This window comes from Cyrtonyx montezumae, unplaced genomic scaffold (assembly GCF_038088225.1).
Source record: "Cyrtonyx montezumae isolate F1298 unplaced genomic scaffold, pur_monq_1.0 scaffold_8, whole genome shotgun sequence".
NCBI classification, from domain to species: domain Eukaryota; kingdom Metazoa; phylum Chordata; class Aves; order Galliformes; family Odontophoridae; genus Cyrtonyx; species Cyrtonyx montezumae.
The window spans coordinates 114,714,322-114,737,708 of record NW_027072089.1 but is presented as its reverse complement, the minus strand read 5'-3'; the positions used below and the strand labels follow the sequence as shown (position 1 = coordinate 114,737,708).

The 23,387-nt window shown below is 38.1% G+C and overlaps 1 protein-coding gene across 5 annotated transcripts in view; it reads left to right on the top strand.

Annotated features, from left to right (window-relative positions):
• HDAC9 (histone deacetylase 9) overlaps positions 1-23,387 on the top strand; it is a 448,017-nt gene that overhangs the window by 178,983 nt on the left and 245,647 nt on the right. For 2 of the 5 annotated variants that reach the window (XM_065751786.1, XM_065751784.1), the window contains exon 1: positions 82-260. In XM_065751786.1, coding sequence (XP_065607858.1) covers positions 155-260 — 106 coding nt within the window. In that variant the 5' untranslated portion in view covers positions 82-154. Of the gene's footprint in view, positions 1-76; positions 261-23,387 lie in introns of those variants that run through there. The other 3 variants (XM_065751783.1, XM_065751782.1, XM_065751785.1) reach the window with 3 other exon arrangements.

Genomic DNA, 23,387 nt, shown 5'->3' with positions numbered 1-23,387 from the left:
ATTTGTGCAAATGTTTAAACATTGATAATTACTGAAGTGTGCTGGCTGACGAGTCCGGCTGGAGGAGGTAGGACGGCAGAGGGTCGTGCCTGACTCCCCTGTGCAAGTGCCGTGATGAATCTCTCGTGTAGCTGAAGTGCAGACTGGTTGGAATATGCTGCAGACAATTTACGAGAGTGAATCGTGTTTTTCCTCAGATGGGGTTTCTGGACGTGAACAGCTCTTGGCTCAGCAAAGAATGCACAGTATGATCAGCTCAGGTAAGAGACAGCTCAGCACCTCAGCCTTCCCTGCCTGCACCGTGACTTACTGAGAAAATACAGCCTGACACAACAAGAAAACACCCCTCCTTTAAAGAACTGATGTATTTTTGTGGGCTTTATGTAAGTTGTTCAATAATTCTCTCTTATCACAGTGTGTTGGATACTAGCTATTGCATTTGTGGGGAGTTTGTCTTATTCAGCCTGCTGCTTTCCAGCAGGAACAAAATGCTAACAACTGAAATATAGTTGGCATTTCCTTTTATTTTTTTTTCCATTTGTTTTGTTTTGTGAGTGCAAAATGGGGCTTGTGGTATGAGCTTATTCACAAGGAGAATTTCAGCAGCAGCCTGTATCAGAAGGCTGTAGTTAGAGCCCATCACAGGCAGTTCTTTTCCTATGTGATTTTGTAAACAGGATTTGGTCTTCTTGCAAGTTTCCTTTTTTCAAGTTTATGTGTAAAGAGATTTTTATATTCATCCTGTTCTGTTTTCATCATGAGGTTACTTTAGAAAGAATGCTCGTAAAGCAAGACAGTCTCTACAATACACATGGCTTATCTTGCTACTTTGAAAAATATTTTGGAACCTGTCAATAGTCAGAGGTAATGAGTCACTGAAATGTAAATTGGATGTATTTTTAATGAAGGCATTTCAAAACTGCTTTTATGGTACCCTGGACGCTTCTGCATGTACTTGAAGCTCTCCTTGGATTTTCTAATTTCTCTGTTAGCTGTGTTTGAGACCTGAGGGTAATGTCTTAAGGATGAATTAAGCCAGAATAATGGTAGCTATTCACATGAAACTTCATTTTAGGCTAAAAAAGTCAAAATTTCAGGTTACTTTTTCCTCTTCTCTATTAAACTCTGTGAATTAGCTGCTCTGTATAGTCCTCTGTTTCTCAGTTTGTTTTTTCATAAAGTTGGCCCTTTAGACAGACTGTGAGTAGAATGTAATGTGAATTGTTCATGTGTTTGTTTGTCTTGGTTTATTCTCTTTTTTTCGTCCCTTTTTCACATTTCTGATTTTAGCAAAATTTGCAGTGTTTCCCCCCTTTCAAGCACAAATACACATGTAGATCTCTTCAAATATTCCCTGTTTTGGTACACCTGTTGAGCTCATGTTTGTGTGCTTGTTTTTAAAAACTGAAGGAGAACTTAAACTTACTGTTTCTTTATTAAATACAATTGAAGAGCAGGTTTATGGTTTCAGATATTAAATTGTGAATGATTATGCTAAATGGCTCCATTTTTTTGTTAGGAAAGGATTTGATGTTTTTAAACCTCAAGATTAGTGTTACTCAGTACAGAAAGCCGTCAAATCTCATAATAATTTCAGAATGAAGGTGCCATGAGAAATTGAAGAGGCATTAAGTGTACATTAAAATAATGGCAAATATCTGTAATGGAGACTCCTAATCAGTGATGTTTAACATCGGGGATTTTTCCCTTCCTTTATAAGGCTGCTGGGTTGATTTGTTTCTTCATGGATCTCTCAAAGAATTTACTATTACTTTAACTCCTTAGAACAGATTTTGAACACAAATTGCAGCTCCTTTGTTGAGGACAGGAATCAGGTGAAAGAGTTGTTTACAAATGTGGGCAACAAAGCTCTAGCGAAGACAGTGGGAAAAAAAAGCAGGATGTTCTCTGAAAGTGTTACAGTTCTGCAAACTTTTGTGTTGATTTACTGTTCAAGAACGATTGCTTTTCCTGAACAGCTCAGCAAGTGTCCAGTGCTTTTGTACTGGTCAGGGAGATAACAATTGACTGCTTCACCTTCCCTCCTGTTGTTTTTTTTTTAATACTGTCTCAAGTTGAAGTTCTCTGTATGCAAGTGGAAATCTGTTCTTTTTTAAGCTTGCTATGCTAACTTGTAAACACCAACCGATGTTATTCAACTAATAGCAATTTTCTCATTTCAAACACTGTAAAAGGAGGTAATTTTCTCTATGTTTATAGCTCTGAATTTTTCCTAAGTGGAGACAAACGTGTTATGTAACATTTGATTTTTTTATCTGATATTACGTTATGTCTCTATAACATATATAAATTACTCAGTAGCACCAAGTATAAAATAGTTTTGATTTTTTTTAACACAGTCAAGAAAATCATATAGGTGGAAGATGTTTAAATATATACTCTGTAAAACACAAAATGTTCTACAGTGTTTCTGTTGGCCTTTGAGATACATAGCTGGACCACAAGTAGTTGATACTGTAGGTAGTCTGTAGTTTAATTCATGTCTCACATGACCACAAAGTCTGGTGCTGCTGTCGGTTACCTGCAGTTCCTTTGAGATCACAGTCTTGCAGAATCAGGCCTGATAAGTTTTTACATATTGTCTCTATGCTGCATGCATACAGGGGAGAAAAGAATAACAGGGGCATAACTACGTGGTCTAGTGTTTGTAGTAATTAAAACCAGCCACCTGAATTTTGTGAAGAGCACTCTTCTTACTTTAAAGTTATCTTCCCTTCATGCATTTCACTGTTTAAAAAGTTGTACGTATTTCAGAAAAACAAAGCAGATCCCTGAACATTTACAGCATGCATCCTTAATATTCTTGACGTCTTGCAATAAGCACAACTTATGCTGTCAGTGGTTGTTTTAACTTTGCTAGTTTCCAGGTACAATGGGCATGGATTACAACTCCAAATTTAAATAAACTGGAGTCATCTCCAGAGAGGACCTATGCAGTAGCCACTGGAAGTGTATTTGCAAAGCAGAATGTCTAAGGTATTTCTGACAATAGCAGGCATACCAAATGCTTCTGTCATGTGAAAGCAGTTCTTCTGGTATTCCCTCAATTACTGCTTTGCCTGTCTGTCTCTATCCCTGCTTGTAAATCATACTATGAATGAGATAATCTGGATAGTTACCAATCAAAAGTCTAATTATGAATGGAGCAACCTAGATCGGCACTGACTCAAGAAGCTGTGTAATTTGCAAACACCTACACCTTATTGCAGAGAGCTGTTTCAGCTATCTTGAGAAGACTGAACTAGCTACTCCCATATGGTACTGTTGCTCTAAAATGCAGCAGTATGTACCATGCGTCTTTATTTAAGCAAATGATGCTGATACGTTCTTATTTGATACCATAATTCTTTTAGTTTCAAGATTAAAAAGAAAAAGAAATCTTGAATCTAAGTCTTGTATTTAGGTAGTATTACTTAGCTATGTTATTTCTTTAATTCTACCCCACAAGTCTCAACTGCCATTTGTGCAATGCCACAATGGGCTCTAGCATTCACAATACCACAATATGATTGATAAACTATAACCCCTTAAAAAAAAGCCTTTGCTCCAGCATAGTCCTTGGCAAGAATCATTCACATGTGGCAAATAAATAACTAATGCAGTGCTACATTAATCAAGCAAATTTCATTTGCATGAAGGAGAATAAATGACCTGCCCAGCCATGGCATCTGCAGGTCTGTGACTTAAAGGAGTAATGCTAACATTATTAACCTGTGTGCTGTGATGTTTTTCCAAAGGGTATAGTTGCTTCATTCACCGTATTTTGACATGTACCCTTGCACTGGCCTTTCTAAATTCCACCTCAGCTTTTATTGGATAAGGCATGTTCTGCCTCCTGCCCAAAGCAGCAGTGTTGAAAAATCAAGAGTTCAAGGAGATCTTGAGCTTAAAGCCTTGGCTTGTCACTTGGCTGACAGGTGACCTGAGTGAGTTACATAATCCTGCTGACGTCAGCTTCCTCTCCTGTGAAATGGGGAAAATAATACCTGTCAGGCTCAGGAATCTTTGGAGCAAAACTGTTCTAAAGGGAATATAACAATTCAGAATGATTAATTTGATTGACTGTCCCTGGAGATGTTCAAGACCAGGTTGGATGGGGCCCTGGGCAACCTGGTCTAGTACCAGGTCAGGAGGTTGGGGGCCCTGCCTGTGCCAGGAGAACTGGAACTTGGTGATCCTTGGGGTCCATTCCAAGCCAAGCCATTCTGTAATTCTGTGACATAGTCAAGGTACACACTCGCAAGTTACTTGTGATTTCACAAATGGAGTAAGCTAATATATTTGTGGTCCTTTATGCTCTGCACTGATCAGAAAGTTGAAGCTGTGTCTCTTGGATATAAATGGCAGAATTGGTGCTTATGCGCATCACGCATGTGAGTTGGTAGGTCCTTACCTGCCTTCCCTCAGTAAACAGTTGTACAAAATTTATCTCGTGTTGCATCAATGTAGTGCTGGCATAACCATGCATGCATTCATATTTGTACGTGTGTATTTATATTGTCATCAGGGAATACTCTTCAATATTTCTTGTCCCTTTTTTTTCTGGCCAGACAAAACTGTCACCTGATCAGCTCTTCCTGTGGAGAGACCGCAAAAAACAAATTCATTTAAAGATTTTCTTTTTCTGAAACACATGAAAATGGAAAATTTTGGAATATTTGCAAGTTTGAGTCAGGTAGCACAAATTCTGTTACAGATAAAACCTGTCTTACAGATGTGTTACCTGCAATACGGCAATAAGGAAAGATAACAGAGGATGATGTTCTACTTCATGATTCTCTTTAGAGTAATGAAAAAATAAACAGCTCGATTCAGGGAGGTTCTAGGCAGCAGTCAGGAGAGTCTGTTTTCTGTGCCTCTCCAATACCAGGCAGAAAAAGAGCTAGTTCTTCATAGGAGCTGAAGTATTTGAGTTCTTTGTCATAGGAGAGCACGGCTTAGCCTTAGCAGCTGAGGTAATGAGAAGAGCAGTGCAGGCCTTGTGTGGTGATGGTCTTGCTGACTTTGAGTGAAGACATTGCTCAATCACATGTGCTGGACAAGACACTGATTATGAATTCAGTTGAACAAAAAAATGTGGTCAGATGAAATTAAGCTGTTTTTTCTTTCTTCTCCCTTATGTCCCAGCTGCTTGAGTCATGTGGTGGTTACCTGACAATCTTACGTGGTATTAGAGGGTATATTTCTAAGTTGTGGAGAAGGACTGGAACAAAAGTTTCAAAGTAAATGATTTACATGAATAGTAAGCTATGAAAGCTGGAAAATAAATAAAATTGTTCTGCTTTTATTTATAAAACCTCCTTGGCCTTCTTTCTTGATATCATTAAGCACTGCCTGTAGTGCAGAAGTTCACTAGCACTGGCACTAGAATAGCAGCTCCCCTCTCTTTGATGTGTTGAGCTAAATCACTTGTAAAAGACCTTTTTTTTAGCTGTTTGCCTTTCTTACTTGTGCTGCTATGGCCCTTGCTCAAAAACATGTGTTTTCAGCTGGTCTTTCCTTGTGTAGGACTGTGTACAGAAGCCATGGAGCTCATTAACATTATTAGCATTGGATCTAAGGAGCACCAGTAACTGCTCTTACTACCAGAGCTATAATCAGATTTTTATTTCTATAACAACTGCCCAACCCCTTTCTTCTGCACAGCCTTTGCAGAGGAGCTGTGAGAAAGCAGAACACTTAGCTAGCTGGTCTGCAAACATTTGTCACTCCTGTGTATATTTGCACATATGCATATTCACATTGTAATTTCAGGTTTTGGTGTAGATGATGGGCAAGATTTCAGGTGCGATTGCGTTTTGACCTTTCTGAACCACTGTTTTGTTTTCATATGATGGGTGCAATGCAAAATATTCTAAGAAAAATGGCTGGCAGATACTGTTGAATGCATGAAAATCTGAAATGCCCTGTTCTGTGGATCTCTTTCACAGGCTGACTCCTCTGGGTCAGTTATTCTTAGCCTAGTTATTTTCATCTTATGGCATTACAGGTCTAAGATTAGCCTGTTAGGCGTTATCATGCCATCTGAGTTACCTCCTAATATAACAGTACACCGGAATGGTTATTTATAGACAGAGCATTCTGTCATTTTTGCTTTATTTCTGGTAGTTTAAATAAAGAAGAGCAACATTCAAGAAAAACCACAGATTCCTTCCTGCTGCCAAAACAACATGATAACTGCCTGCTAAGGGGCAAGGATATTGTTTCAAATGTGTGCTTGCAGCAGATCCGACATCCCTTTTATCTCCTCTACTTCAACTATAAAGAGGGACCTGGGGTAGCACTCCGGTCCCTGGGGGAGGGAGCAGGGAGCAGGACTGCTGCCCAGCCGTGCAGGGGACGGGCTTGTGGCTGGTGATGAGAACAAGGATATCCAGGATCTATTTTTAGGGACTGGCACTGTCAAGCTCCATGTTCAGTGTGAACATGTCACATATGCATGCAGCTCCTCCAAAATGGACCCGTCTCGTTTTGTTAAAGCAGTGCCTGCTGTTTAATTAGCCTTCTAAATGCATTTCACAGACATAACAGGAAGCTTTGGCAAATTGACACATTTTTAGCAAACCATTCTTCATGGCTGCTTCACAAATGATATCTGCTTACTAGAAAGCCTTAATCCTAAAGCAGAGATATCATTCAAAAACATGGTAAGGCGCATTCTCCCCTCGGGAAGTTTGCTGGGATCTTAGTGGCTGTAACTTGGAGCAAGTTTTCAGTAACACTTTGATAAAAAGCAAGACAAGTAAGAAAGTGGCAGATCATCAGCTGGGTGTCCCTGCAGCCTTTGCGAATAGTCAAAGCTGGCTGTTTCTAAAACAGTGAAATGTTAACAGATTGTAGTAATCTCATGAACTCCATTTTTTCTTCTTCACCTTTCTCTTTGCGCGCATTCAGGAGGCAGTCAGTCTGTTCTGCTTCAAAATGTTTCTTGTGTAAAAAGCAGTAGTGTGAAGGCAGTAGAAGCCTTTATGTGGTTAAATGACACTGAGCTAGTTTAACTCTCCTGCTGCATAATAAGCAGCTCCTTTAATTTTGTCAGACCTGCAGTTCTGTACATTACTGTGAAGTTACTTTGGCATTTAGTATAATCTGAGCATAGCCAACACATCTGCTCTATTAGCTTTGTGTCTCCTGGTTGCAAACTCCTTCCTGCTTCTGGAGTGTACAAATATGACAAGAGCTCCAAGAATTCAAGCCCTTTGTTGATGGCTGTGCTTGAAATGCAGGATGCTCCACGCTAATGATAACACATTCCTTCTCGTAATGAAACTGAGTATCATCAAAGAGAGACAAGAAAGGAATTAATTCTTTTAAAATGCCAATTTTGTACATCGCTTTTTTACAATCAGAGATTATTGTTCTCTTTTGAGATCCCTGTGGTTGAAGGTATGTGTACCGCAGTGAGGAATAACAGCTATTCAATTTCTGAATTCTGGAATGGAATGAAGAGAAAGCTTAATGCTAATTTAATAATTTCCTCCCATTGTTTTAATCCAAATTTCATTTTTCTGTTTTAGTGCCCAAGGCCAACACCCTGTTGGTGTTGCATAGTAACGTTATGAGGAGGAATAGGGAACACAGACTGCTAGTGCTTCATCTCCTATGGAGTCTTCCTGGTGTCTACTCCTATGCAGCTGCAGTAAGATGTACTAGGGATGGCCATCTATTTACCTGTTCACACCTCCCTTCCTTGTGGGGATCATAACGTCTTAGTTCTGTTCATTTACTTGCTTGATCTGTAAGTTGACATGATTACTGAAGTATATGTGTTTTTCTCTACCCATGTCATTTTTTTTTTCCTATGGGTATGAATGAGGTGAAACTTGGACTGTTCAATTTTTTTATGTTCTTATTTGGGTCTGATTTTGAAGCTATAAAATGCTCAAAAGAATTCCCTCATGATGATTGCACCAAGAAATATGTAATGAAACTCCTGTTATGGGAGGATTTCATGCTGAGATGAATAGTGACAGAATTAGTATTTTGATGCACACAACAGCAGAAGAAATAGCAACAAGAAAATTATCAGCATGTTTATATGAACATAACTGCTTTTACATGAAGGTATATATTAAAAGATGCATCAAAATTCTCATCCAAAAAATCCTTGCAAAGCAGCTGCTGAAATCTGTTGGGACCTAAATTCAGGAGAGCATTTTACCTTGGGAATCCACTAGATGCTTACCAGCCCGTGTCATGCATATGCTCAGCAGAGTTCCGGGCTCAGAGGACAGATCTCCTCATTCCCATGCACGTGTCAGGAAGTTGCCATCCTTTTATTTGCTGTTACTGGTTATCCTTCAGGATCTGATTCAGAGGAATAAAGTTTTATTCTTTTGTTTCTTTGGAGAATGTATACTACTACCAATTGTCATTGGAAATACTAAGTCTTAGCTGTGTTTTTTCAAGTTGTGTGAGGGAAGGACTGGTAGGAGGTAAAGTGAATTAATGGAAATATGGAAGAGTGTTATAAATGGATGAATAGTGCAGATGATCTGTACAAGCACTAACTATGTTAAAATGCTGTTGTGAGGGAGGATGGAGAAAGAATGGAGATTCAAGTGAGCCATTTAGGAGGTAGAAACGAGGGAGGCTGAAGCACGTGCTCTGTAGGAAAAATATAGGTGAAAGCAGTTAAGTAAGCAGTCACATTTGACAGAAATGAGAGAAGCTTGTGTCAAGAAGAGAGAAGAAAGAGAATGTGGAGAAATAGCATTATCTTTAGAATGAGAAAAAGCTATCAAAAACAATCTAGGAGCGCTTTACTCATGCACATAGTCACACAGTAAGCCAGTATTTAGGGATTTTCCAAGCTAAAGACTATTTTTCTATTTTTTGGTCTAAGAATGAATAAATTGTTTAGGAGAGGGAGATGTGTGGGACACTGAATCTGTGTATGTGCATGCTGCAGATTCTGTGCCATCTCACCATCTCAAACTCCCATCCCCCAAATGCAGCTCAGCTTTCCTACAGAACCTGCAGAGCACTGAATGCCAGTGCTTTGTGATGAACTGCCATTCAGTGCCCTGCCACCTGCACTATCCTTATTTTTGCCTTTTCTGGTTGTCCTGTCTGGCAGCCTTTTCAGCTCTCTGCATATTTTCTGGCTGCTTTTCATTTATCTATTTATTTTCCCACTCATTCCGGTGCATACATGGCAATAATGGGATGGCTGAAGAATTTACTTGGGAATGAAGATAAATTATAGATGGCAGCATCAAAGGGCTAAAGGCGAAGGAATAAACAAGGAATGCTAATGTAGCTGAATTAAGTAATAACGATGCTGTGAATGAGTAGGGCTATTTTGTTCAGAAAATAAATGGTCAGAAATGGAAATACATAGAAAAAAATACCCTTAAGCTAAAGTTCTGAAATCTCATGTAAGAGAGAATGCATCTCTCCTGTCACTGATGTGCATATAAATTCATATCAGATCTATACATAGGTTAATCACTGATCTTACTCCATTTTCCATGACTAGGATCATTTTAGACTTATGGGTATACTAAAATTTGACAAAAATTTTAGGTTGTGTTGAGTTTCATGGGTTAGTTGGGGTGAGCTTGAATGCACGTCTAAGGCCAAGTGCTCTTTCTTGCTCTGCACTTTGCAGCTCACAGAAGATGGACTTCTGTCCCACAGACTCTTGCAGTCTGCAAGGAGCTGAAGGCACATGGGTTATCCCAAGGACTTCAGGAGCTGATTCCTAAGGACTCACTTGTGTTATTGCCTCTATGGAGGAGCCATAAAGGGAGGGAGGAAGCAGAACTGAAGCCATATTTCCATGTGAGGCTTCTCTCAGCATCTTAAGGACCAGGACTAATGTTTCACACCCAATTAACACCTTGTAATACTTCGGTTAACTACATAGCACTTAGCTATTGAGTAGAATGTATGTCCTGTGAAGCAGCTTGTACTTTTCATCTATAGGGCAAATTTCATGTGTTAGTATGAAAGGAAAAAATCCAGCAAGTGTGCATTGCTCCATATCAAGAAGAAAATATCTGTGCTGGCTACAGCAACCTGCAGCAAAATGGGGCATTACAGAAGCTGTAGCCATCTGCACCCCAAACCACATGAGTGCTGGTTCAATACCATGTAAACAGCCTGCTCCAGAAAAGTTTACATGGCTATTGTATGCAATTTCTGCTTCATTCTTTGTCTAATCCTCCCTCTGTGGAGAAAATGTTTTGCCAGACATTCTCCCACTGATACCCCCTGTTCTCGTTTATTTTTGTAACCCAAGAATGCTCCTGTATGCACTTATCCTTCCAAGACAACCTGGAAGTCAGTAGAATTCAAGCTGTGGGTGGAAAAATTTCTTTCCTGTGATGCTGCTCCCCAGTTGCTACTTACAGAAGCATTTGATACTGTGATCTGTGTAAGCCAAAACCATCTAAATGATGCTGGCATGGTAGCAAACACAGGTCAGAAGGACCTTACAGTTGTTGCAGTTTTTGCTGTTCATTTCTTGCTGAATATAAATTCGAGTTTGATGCATGGTTTTATTCTCATGCCTGTTGCTGAACTGTTTGTAGCTCAGCTGCACTGCGCTGTGTGCATGCATCTTTTGGATCAGAACTCTTCAAAATGATTTGATCTTCACAGTCACACATGAGGTATGCAGACTGAAAACAGATTCACTGCTGCTGCTGTGAAGGTCTGTGCTCCTGAAATGGGGACAGTCACAGATTGTCACAGGTGGGACAGAATGTAAACCCAGAAACATCAGGGAGTAATAATATTCATGTAAGAAATCGTCTTGCGTCCAGCTATCAGAACTTAGTATTAGAACTGGTTGTCTAAAATATCAGTAGAGAGAAGAAAACTCAGCCTTCTTGTTATATAACATTTCAGGTGTTTGAACTTCATGATTGTAAATGCAATTATAAACTCAGTCCAGAAGACAGTAGTTAGTTTTTGCAAAAGAGAAAGGTTGTGTAGATTAATCTTACATTTCTTCATTGAATCTACTTTGTTATTATATAACCCTTACTTGCACTCTTCAGAAGGCCCATAGTTATGCAAATATGCTCATTTACAGTGTGGTTTTCCTCTTTGAATACAGATGGATGGATGCTGAAGTGGATATAAATAGTATGTGTTCCATGCAAAAAAAAAAAAGCACATAAGTGCAAATCAGACTCTTTCTTCTTATGAAAGTCTTCCAGACTCTTAATCATTTTAAATCCAATTAGGCTTTTCCTGTTTCTCACATGGCACCCTTTGAGACAGGATAACCAAACTGGAATATTCCTGATGACAAAGCCTCGTTTAGGAATAGGAAAAATAAATTGTATCCTAGCTTCTCTATCTCCTGTTTTTAGTTTTGAATCGTGATTTATATTGACTGCATGTTTCTGCTGAGCTGTCTACCATGACAGCCATCGATTTTAAAGGTTGTATTAAGGTTAATAAAGTAGTTCTAAGGTGTATTCCACTCCCTCCCAACAGAAATGACGGTGCATATCTGAAAGAATGAACCAACTCTTCTATTTTGCTTCCTAGTCACAACGGTTTATAAGAACCTCTGGCATTCCTCAGAACCTTCCACAAAATATCCTAACGAGTTGTGTGCAATCTGTAGTTTTAACCCCATCAATCTTTTTTCCATTATTCTTCTTTTCAGACCTCTATTAAAAGGGCAATTACTGTTACCTCACCGCACTGTCAACCTTCTCCTAATTCAAAAAGAATATTTATTTCCCTTCTGCTTTTTATCTTTAGAACTGTTTCTGATCAGTGAGAGAATTCTTGTAACTTCATGCAAAGTCCAGGGAAGTTAGCATAGCACAAACTCCTGTGATACACCTTATGAAGGTCAAGTCTGTGGAACATACTCTTAACTGGTACCAAGTGACACAGCCCCACTGAAGATTGGGCCATTTTTTTTTAATCACAGTTCTCTTAACCCTTTGAAAGAATTTGTTATCCTTTCATGTCTCAAAATATGCGTGCAATTAAAATGCAGAGCTCATAACTGCATCCTACATAGTCGGTCTGCATCAGATTTGATTTGTTCCCTAAATGTCTTTGAGATTAAAATTTAAACAAAAATTGGCTCTGTTGGCGCTATTAAAGGAGGATACAGTCTCTGAGAGAACACATGGAGAAAGAATATCCCTTCCCCTATCTTCTTTTGAAATTACATACATGACCCTCTTTTGGCTAAAATAATTTTTGCTACATCTTTTGTGAAATTAATCAGTAAGCTCAGACCAAGCATTTGAAATTGTAAATTCAACTCAGTTTTTAAAAAAATAATGAGAGATGGAAAGCAATTAGAATACTTGATGCATTCCAACGTGGGCTAACATGTTTACAATTATAGTGATATAAGAAGATTATATTTAAAAGGAACAAAACATTTTGGCTTCACCACTGTTTGCAATACAGTATGTAGTTGCAGTCCAGAGTTTAAAATGAAGGGAAAATATGAAGATTACAATTCTGGTACAAATAGTGAAGGATAAAACATATGAGGAGGGATTAAGGGAGCTATATTTATAGTCTATAACAGAGAGAGCTTGAGGGACATGGGCACAAGCTATAAATAACTTCAAGGTAACAATATAAATGAAGGAAGGGAATTATTTGTTCTCAAAAGATGGTAAAACATGGAATAATAGCCTGAAGCCAAGAAAAGGAAAGTTTAAGTTACATGTTACAACTTTTTTCTAGCAGTACGAGCTGTTGCTAGCAGAGACGTAAATAACTAAGGTAGGAGGAGGCTGAAGCAGGGACAACTACAAGGACCAACTACAGCTGTTTGGGCACAGATTAAAATTACTTGTAGATGGAGCTGTGATGTAGATGAACAAAATTCACAGTGTTAGAATTAGTGGTGCAGATATCTCTCTTTTTTTTTTTAATTTAACCTGTTTCATTTTCTCAGGGTTCTTTAAAGAAATGATGCATATATGTTCATGTCTGTGTAGACCCATCACAGCTCTCCATTGCTGATCAGACAGGATCAGATGCTTTTGGACACACTTGAGCCTGAGATTTCTAACTAGTAGTGGATTTGATCCACTGTATAAATAGCTCAGAATATGAGCCTTTAATCTCACAGCCATTTGCACTATGTTTGGTTAGTATTTAGTTCTTTTCTGGACCCATTTTTTCTGTACCACTTAGCTTTACATTTTCTCAGCTTTTAAAAATCTCTCTTAATAAAGTAATAAAAAATATTATGTCATGTGAATAATAGAGAAAAATGAAAATACAATGTAGTAGAGGGAAATGGTGGTAGAAATTTGATTTTATACTTGCCATCTCTTTTTTCATTCCTTCTAGCCACGCTTCCTCTTCCATCAGATAGCAACTCTGGAGGAATATATTTTTCTCAGTCAGTGGGTGCCCTTTGAGCAAGGAGTACCCCACATGGCAGGCAGTTTTGGCGATGTGCTATTGGAAGACTGAATACCTCTAGCACCCCCTGGGTCTGAAACAAAGTCTTAGAAGTGTGCTGTTGCAGCTTTGGAAATCACCAGTAGCTTCCTGTTGTCCCTGGCTACCTCCTGGAGTCACTTGCCTCATTTCACACCACTGACTTCAAATCTAACATCTTAATGTCAAAATATTGACTATTTCCTGAATATTGCTAATTTCACTCAGAAGAAACAAGTGTGGTTTGGGAAAGTGCCAGCCTTTAGGAGTTGTGACTGCTAGGAAATCTGAGTTCAGGTTTAATTTATGTAAATTTCCTCTATACAGCTGTATGCTTTTGTCCTATATAAAGCATCATATTTCTTATTTTCTTCTTCGCTGAACTTGCCATACCCTTTCTTCTGTCTATAAAAGGGCTTTCTTGTGTTTCTTTTTGGGTTGACCCATCTAGTATGTACCAAAGCTTATCAGTGCCTGTCCTTTGACTTCTTTGCTTTGGCAGAAAAAACTGAGATGCCAAACAACCTAGTGGCTACATAGTGGATCCTGTACAAATGGACTCCTCCTCTCACTGTGGAAATGTTAATAATCTGTTTTGGGATTCTTTGGCCTGAAGGGTATCATATATGTGTAAGGTGTTTATGTTAGGTGTAAGGCCCCTAAGCATTAAAAGAGATCAGAAAACCTCGTGGCATGCTGGAAATTCAAATCACCTAAATTTAATTGAAAACATCAACTGTTAATTTCCCAAGAATAATAAGCTGGTATTTGCGTGTTTACTGTGACTTCTTAGATCAAAGAATAAAAACAAAATCCTGCGCCTGTGAGATTTTCAGCAAGTGAGAATGAAGTAAGATGAGATGCCTGGTTATTTGGCATGCGTACTGGTACATTTCAGTGCTTAGTGGTTGTTATATTCTGAAAGAGCTGTCCATAAATATTTTCATTTATTTTTCTGCCAAGAGGCATCTGTCTTCCCCTGTAAAAGTCCTTATCACTTTGTTTATTCATTTCACCTTCTTGACTGACAGTATCCTTGTTTTACATCAACCTCTCCTGAAGTTAAAGAAGTACAAGTCAACTTTTTCTTCATTTTTTGTTGACATTTTTCCTTGTTCTTTTTCTATTTATGCAAAGCTATGGATTTCATAATAGCATCTTTGGGAAGCTAGGACTCTGTCTTGGTGCCATGAAACCAGTTGTTGCCAGAAGGATATCACTAATCCAAAGAAACTGCAAAAACTTTAGAAAACCATAAATCTGGGGACCAATTCCAATACACTTCATTTTGTGACTTTATATCTACATAATGAAGTATGTTGATCAGCTATTCACAGTGATATGAATGGATACCCAACTGGTCCAAAATCTTAAAAATTATTGCTTTTCCAGAATTAATGATCTTAAGTTAATGTCTGTTGCCTGCTGGTCAAGACTGGGATTAAATTGCCATCTTCTTTCAGTTGCCTGTATTTATATAAAGAAAAATATTCAAGAAAAAAGTTACCCTCTGATTTGAAATTTCATTTGCTTGAACATAGGCTAAAAGTAAATGTGCCTGTGTGAAGGTTTATGTAGTTCCAGTGGCTTTAAAAGAAAAGCATAAAATTTAGTATTATTCTTACTTGTTCTAGGAAGAACAAAATCATGTGAAGATGTTTTTCAGTCTCTCAGGAAATATTTTATCTGTAGAACTGAGGCCTGCTTCGGGTATGCCATGCCCTATTGAGCCTGAAGCCCATGAAAAACTCCATATTCTTACACATCTTTTGGCACCTATGTCTATACTGCAGCTATTGCTGCTTGAGAAGTAAGGAAATTATGTAAGCTCTTAGGCTGTGCTGAGCTCCCTGCTGCTCAAGTTACTTTGCCACAGGTAAGTAGAAAAGTAAATGAAAGCTGTTGTCCCTGTTGTATTGCTGTGCTGTTATCATGCCTTTGGGAAGAGCCCAAGGCTCACTGTGGATAAAGGCCACATTTTTTTTTAGCTTTTTAAGTCTTTAAATAAATTCTTAATTAGTAAAGTTATGAATAAAATAGTTATGCCTAGTTAGTACTGCATGTTTAGAGACCCATAAATTTCTCAGCAGTCTGAAGTGGTATGTACCATATGTGGACCTCACTCCACAAGTCTGTTGTATAGAACACCTTTTGTTGACTGATTCTGAAAAGGTCAGGTCAAGAGAAGTTCATCTGAAGAGTCAGGTGAAATCTGAAGACCATGTGAACAATTTTTAGTAATTGCATGCTAAGAATGATTGCAGTTACAATAGTGAAATGATGAAGTCCTGTACTTACTGCTCTCATAGAAAACACCATCAGATCTTTGCTTGAAAAGAAAACAGTAGTCTCAAGTGCTGAAATTTTCTTCCTTAAAAGAGGCTTTATCTCTCTTGCTGCTCATAACGGAAAAGCTTTTATAAAAAGATCTGATTTACATGCACTGAGGTCAACAGCAACTTCCAAAAACTTAGATGTATGTTTGTTCAGATGCTATACTAGTATATACTGATTCTGTAGAAATCTATTTATACCCTGTGGGTGTAATAGCATATACCAAATTCATGATAAAGTCATATTAATCAATTCATAATAAATATTAATAAATATGGAATTTTCTGAGTGTCATTGCTGACTTGGTTGGATGTTCATTGTCATCTTAAACTGTTTTTAGTCTTTGAAAAGGATACATAAAAATTATATTCCTTTAACCAGAAGCATATATTTTGAGGAAGTACCTCTAGTAGGGACAAAAATTAGTTTCTACTTTTATGGTTACAGAGAACTTGAAGTGAATTTATTTGATTATTCAGAAAACAGCAGGACTCAGTTTTATGTGATGCCTTAAATTGGATGGCTGAGCTGTCAGTCAGCTACAGTCATGTTGCCCAAGGTTTTCAACAACCAAGGGAAAATTAGAATTTAGGACAGCAAGGTGGCAAGATTACCAGATACTAGGAGTTAGATTTGTTAAGTTTTATTTTTAGCCATCTCCTTAATAGCAAAGAACGGATTAGTCTTCTTTCATCATCAATAACTCTTTCATTCCCACAGATGAGGATGTATCAGTGTGTTGTGTTCGTGAATGAAAGCCAGTCATTTGTGCCTGATTAGAATAAAATAGTAATTGTAGACACGGTCAAAAATGATGAAGTTTGCTTGTAAACAATTTGAGATTTTCAGACTAGTATGACATGCAGCTAACATTTATGATTTACAATGACAGTAAATATTGGTGAGACTTTCAAAGGTGTCATTCTGCTGTCTGCTAAAATATGGCTTCTCCTCACTCTCATTATTGTTGGCCAAAACATTTCAGCCATTCTTGAGAAAAGAACTAAACAAAAATGAACTTTTCTGCCCTTGAAAACTTTCATCAGTCTTCCTTATTCTACAATGCGAAATTCTGTTGCTTTCTGTGCTTCAAATCAGGAACTTGACATATGATATTTGTAGCTGAAGGGCAACTTTGTGCAAATCAATTTTCTTGGCCAAATTTAAATTGCAGATCAGGTTTTACTGTTGTTTTCCTGATAAAATGTCCAAGTATTCTGTCTCCAGTTAGCATGTTGTGTTCTTGTCCATTTTACTGATTTGTAGCTTACCATCACTGGGCAGCTGAAAGCAGCCTTGATCCAAGCATGGGAACCTGAACGAAGCCCAGATCTCGTCTACCCTGAATCCATTCTTTCCCCATCTGCAGATGTGGTAGGGAGTAGATTTTGATGAAGGACCAGTTGGAAACTGGAAGCATCAGAGAAGGATGGGGAGAAAAGCAGATGTTGAGTGAGGAGGAAGTAAGTGGTCAGCCAGGGTGCCAGGGCAAAGTGGTAACAGCGAGACTGAACAAGCAGCGAGAGCAGGAGCATTTAGGATGGAGGTAACAAAGAGTGAATGGAGAACCTGAGAAGGGGTAATAGGGCAGGAGGTCAGTAGGAATAGGGAGTGCTTCATGTTTTCTTCCTACTGGGTCTCTGCTTTATCTATATCCAGAATGAATGAAAGATAAAAATGTTTCTATAAATTCACTGTTTCGTGCCTGCCCAACTGCAGGCATTATAAAATTCACCCCATTCATATCCTGCACAGCATGCAAAATCTATAGATTTCTTCAGGAGGTCGCCTCATGCAACATTCTTTAAATATTAATGTATGCATATGACACCTTTTGTGAAATGTGAGAGCTGTTGTTGTGTGCTTTGGATGGGAACTAGAGCACATAACATAAAAAATACCAAATGTCTATGAATTCCCAGGGCCCTCTTTAAGCAGGTAAGAGCTTGAGGTTTCAGCCCGTACATTATATGCTATTGTTGAAGGTAGAACGTGGGGACTTAAAATTATGTTGTGAGTAAAATTCTATTGCTGTGGTCAATTAATATAAAAACATTGGAATCGTCTTCAGAAAGTCAAACTTTTATGTGAGGCAAAAGATTTATCTGAATCCAGGGTGAAGTGAGCTTCACTACAGAAGCTTAGCTGAACCTTCCACTTTGATTCATGAAAATGTTAGGTATTGTTTCTGGGCATTGTAACATTTTCTTCCATCATACATTTCTTCGAATTTTACTGAAGCCTGATTAGGTAAGACTTGCTAATAATAAGTAACCGATACAAACCAAGTACGTAGGATAATATTTCTAAGGAATGCTATGCATTCTTGTTGAACTGTCTTTATTAGTTCTTCTTTGTTTTCTGTTGCTTTTCTGCTACTTGAGAGCCATTATTTTATCGATTGATTCACTCTTAAAAATTTCAGAAAAGATCTAGTTTTGGGGATGACCATTGAACTACAAACAGTATCCTAGTGGCATTTCTCAGAGCCTTATTAAGTTAAGACAGCTCTGGAAAGCAGCAGGTTAAGTGCTGAATCTTACCAGCTGACTCCAGTAACCTGACCGAGCTGTAAGGAACAAGGCAATTCTGATGTGGAAAGAGGAAGGGAGGGGAGGAAGAGGAAGGTGAAATATTCTCCTGGGAACCCGTCTGTGAAAACTCCAAACATGAATGAAAAAATCATTTACTGTCAGCTTCTCTCCAGGTGATCAGTATAGTTTCAGATGTAAACTTGATTGTGTTCTAAATCGTACCAGGTTCATGTTGTTAACAGCCAGGAAAACTGAGCAACAGTGGCTCTCTACTGGTATCATCACTGCAGTAGCAACAGGCAGAAGAATATTTTAGTCTTTTTTAGTTAATTACTTAGCCTGCATTTTAAGCAGAGAACATTGATACTATTTTGAATCTCTGGCTAATGAAAATTGAACCTTCTTGAGATTTTCCTCTTATACAGTGTTATTTTCCAGTGAGGGAGTCTGGAGGACCGCAGAAGGCCTTGATGCTCCTCTGAAATGTGCCAAACTGACATCTTACTGCTCATCTTTCCCTGAGCTGTGTGGTGAAGTTGGGCTTTAGTGCAGCCAGCACATTGCATACATTTAGTCTTGCATGTGTATGTGTATGTGTTGAGGAGGAGTAAGGATAAAGACAGATGCATCCTAATTTTGTTTCATTTGAAATACTTCTGCTCTGTCTCCTTGCTTTCTGTTTAGGGAGAAGAACTGGCCAATTTTTCTTTACCATCTGTAGTTATCTTCTCATGCAGAACATTGAAGCTTTGGTCTTACACATAGCTTACCTGGAGGGAGGAATGTACTCCTTTGGATGAGTTCAAGTCAGTGGAAACTCAATGAAATGTTTGTTATTGGTAATGCTTGGGTCAAGGACTGCTGATTCCATTTGTTTAGTAGCAGAATTTTATCTGACGTGGTCGTGGTTCAGAGCTGCTGCACATTCTGAATTAAAATGAGCCGTGCAGTGAAGTTACTGTATTAAATTCAACACTGCCAATTCAGTACTCAAGTACTGTAATCTTTAACCAAATGTAATGATAGAAGTTTTTTGATTAACCTAATATACCATTTGTTGAAATGTGAGTTAGCCTTGGCTCTTTATTTGCACTTGATCCTTAAAACGTTTCCATCGACATAGGAATTACCATAACAGGAATGGGATAAGAATGGCTATTGCATATAACAAGCCTGGTACCAATATAATCACAGAGTCACAGAACTGGTGGGGTTGGAAAGGACCTCTAGAGATCATTGAGTCCAACCCCCTGCCAAAGCAGCTCCCTAGACCAGGTTACACAGGTAGGCATCTAGGTTGGTCTTGAATGTCTCCAGAGAAGAAGACTTCACCACCTCTCTGGGCAAAATATGCAAATATAATATGCAAGCATATATCTAAATTAAGTACAGAGAGAAGTGATTTTGCAATCCACGTACTAAATTGTCTTCCTGACACTTGGACTACCTCTCAAGGATATCTCATAGCTTTACACAGGCCAGCTTCATTTGTGGAGCATGCTACGCTTTTAAAGTAGAGTTAACATACTGAGATTAACACACATAAGATCTAAATAGATCTTAGTTAGCAAGCTGGAGTTGGAACCATTCATGATTTGTGGGATTCCTTCATAACTTTGTACCTGAGGCCATTACATTTAAAATTTTTCATTTTGTAAACTCCTGATTTGTGTAGTTTGAACTCATAACATGAACTACTGTGGTGATTCCTTATAGTGTCTACTGCCTCTGAGCTCCAAAGGATGGGGAAGGGAAACAGAGAACAGAAAGCTCAATTTTTGTTTTCCCTCTCTTCCACGTGCAGGTGGCTTTCTACCAGGGACATAATCTAGTTGTTAGTCTAAAGCCTTATGGATAGTCAGTGCTATGAATTAATAACAACTGCAACAATAGTAATAGTGACAATACATTTCAGCTATGTTCCTTCACTCAGTGGTAATAAGCCATAGATAAAAAAAAGCTAGATAGAAAGGAAAAAAAGCATAGTTGGATACCCGCTGGGAAGTCTTTTTCCACAACAGTATTTTATTCCTGGAGCACTAAGCAGTTCTCTTGTTAGCATAAGTTTCTTTCTGTGTTGTTTTTAATACATGGTGCAGAGTGGAAAGGGAGCATGAAAGATATCAAAGATAAGAATAGAAAACAGTATTTTGTAGGTAGATTACATTTCAGGGAGGAAAGGAACAGAAAAATAGGAAAGGGGAAGTGGATAATGAAAATAATGCGGTGTGGATGAAGATAAAGGTTAATACTCTGAGCTCTTGTGATGATTGTGTGAAATCATCAAATGAGCAGGAATGGTATTCGATCGAGTTACTTAAAGCACACGGGCAGCAAGGGGTTAATTAAGTCATAGTCTGGCAATAGAAAATCAAATGTGAGATGACATTTTAGCTGTGAGGCCCACTTAAGGCTGTTGAAAAGTAGTGGAGTACTAACCATGTTCTATTTTTTCCACAGCCTCAAGAAAACCTCATGGCCGCACTGTCACTGCTAATTTGCTTTTATGTTTCCTCACACGTTCATTTTCTAAAGCTCATTTTATGTTTTCTTTAAGCTTCAGTTAGATGTTTTTACATTTTAAAGGTAGATAGCCTTGAAGGGTGGTTGCCTCTTCTTGACACTGTTGGTATCACAGCTTACAGCATGATTAAGAGCCTTAGCAGAATTAAGAGCAGTCTGCCTCAGTAGAATGAATTCTATAAATTACTGGGATTTTACTGAAACAAATGCCACTAACAGGGCTGAAGAGCTAAATGGAAACACATGGTCTGAGCTTCTCTTTACGTAGTTTGAGGGGATATTTTGTTATGTTACGTCTTCTCTTTCATTTAGGTACAAGATTGCTTTTCCCTATCCATTTAAAAATGAATGAGAGAGGGAAGGAAGCCTATATTGTTTCTACAAGGACAGCTTATAAACAGATTATCAAAACAAACATTTGTGCCGCTCTTCATTCCACGAATAGAGGGCTATCTGATAGTAGTCAGCATGGTGCATCTCACAGAGAACTTGAATTTAATACTGGTGTCAGGCTTTATGTAAGGAGATAGTCTATAAAGCTGCAGGCCTGCTTTGCTGTGTCGACATGTCTGGAGCTCAGAATAAAATGGAGTTTCCTGCTTTAGCTATAACTTGTTCTTAAAATAACCTGAAGAAATTATAGTTCTGATTACAGAGAAAGTGAAGGACTTAGAACACTCTCCTAATAAAGCCACAGGATGACACAAGGCTTAGTCATCCGTAGCCTGTCTGTAACAAGCATTTCAGAGAGGGAAACAAGCCTTTGAAAATGGATAATTTGATTTGCAATCAGGTCTAATTATTTTAAGAACATAGAAAACCGTTGTTTTTCTGGCAAAAATAATCATCTGCAGTCCAATTAGAGGAGAACAAACCATTTTAAATATAATAGATTCCACACAGCAGCCATGGGAAAACTGATGTCTCGAGGGAGAAAGCTGTGTTTGAAATAAACTCCACCTCTCATTTTTTTTATTAGCATTTCTGAAAAAATAAAAACCAACAAAAAAAAAAAAAACAAAAACAACAAAAAAAAACCAACCTAGATGTGCTCACAGGTTCTATCACCATAAAGGACAAATAAAATGTTTGTGACTGAATGTATATCCTAAACCAATCTCTGACAGTAATTTAAAAGCCTAGCGAAGTCTATCTAGCATCTGCTGAATATTGTGGAATTATACTGTAGTGGAAAATTGCTTCAAGAGAGTAGGTGACACCAGAAAAAAGACATGGCTATCCTTGTAAAAAAGGCAGAGAGCAGTGTCAGTGAATTGAAAATAGCTGTATAATGCATATAGGATAACTAATGTTACCTGAAGGTCCTTTGCCTCTTCTTTGCAGTTTCTTTTTGCATGATAGAATTTGTGGATTTTTGGTTTTTTTTACATTATTAGTAATATTTAAAAGCTCAGTCATTTAGCATATTGAGTTTATAGGTGAGCATAAATAATATGGAGAAACTAGCCAATGAACTGGTCAACTGATACTTCTTCAAGATACTCTATGGGAGAATGCCAGTGGTACTTTGTGACCATGTAAGAATCAGATAGTACTTAGTGTAAAGCCTAAAGATTGTTGCCTATATTGTTTTTCTGGAGAAGGGCCAAAGGCATACTATATTATTTACATTGTGAAAAAGCTTTCCTTATTTGCTCCACTAAATATGGGTAATTACCAGTCTCTTCAGTCTATTCTGTATAAATGACACAGATGTCCAGACAACATATTTATAATTTCACCCCATCTGTGCAAATTTTTCTATAAATGTCCTTTTAGTGCAGTAATCAGCCTGTTTATCAACATTATCCTCAATGTTGAGCAACATACAAAGATATGTTCTCACATCCAGCCCTCGTTAAAACAAAACTTCTACACCCCAAACCTGGTGTCACGGCCCTGTGGAAATTGTCAGGATCATCTTGGTAGTTTTTGCTCTGGCTTTTTCTGGGGTCTGCTTTCCACAGCTCAAGACATCCAAGGCTATTACTGGTGCTGCAGGGTAATTGGTAAGAAATCCCTCTAGCTTTGAGGTGATTTACACCTACTTGTATCTGGCTATCTAGACAAACAGAAAAAACTCTCAGAAATAGATAAGTATTTCTTCTGAAATGAAGAGCTGTGCACTACACATTACTGAATGGAGAAAGATGACCTACTAGATTGCTGTTTGTGCTGTTTTGTTTTGTTTCTTTATTGTGGTTTTTTTTTTAAGTCCTCACATTGTCCCAGCTTTGCATGATACCAATAAGAAAAGAGCATAATATATGAGGAACACTCTGTGGTCATTCATCTGCACTGTGTTGTAGGTGGTTGGGTTTCCCCTCATCTCTCAAAAATGTCCACAACTCACACCTGCAGAGGCAAGCTCATGTTGGAAAAGACTTGGTACTTTTTTGAGGCCTGCTTACATAAAATGGATCACATTTGTCAGCCTTTCTCAGGCCCACCAATAAAGATGTTGTATATGCTTTAATTCTTAAGAAATTTATTTGGGAATTAATTAATAGAAATTCAGAGGAAATGTGTTTATAAATGAAAAAAGTGGTTGTGTATAATTTCTCTTCCCCCTAGAAATACTACTGA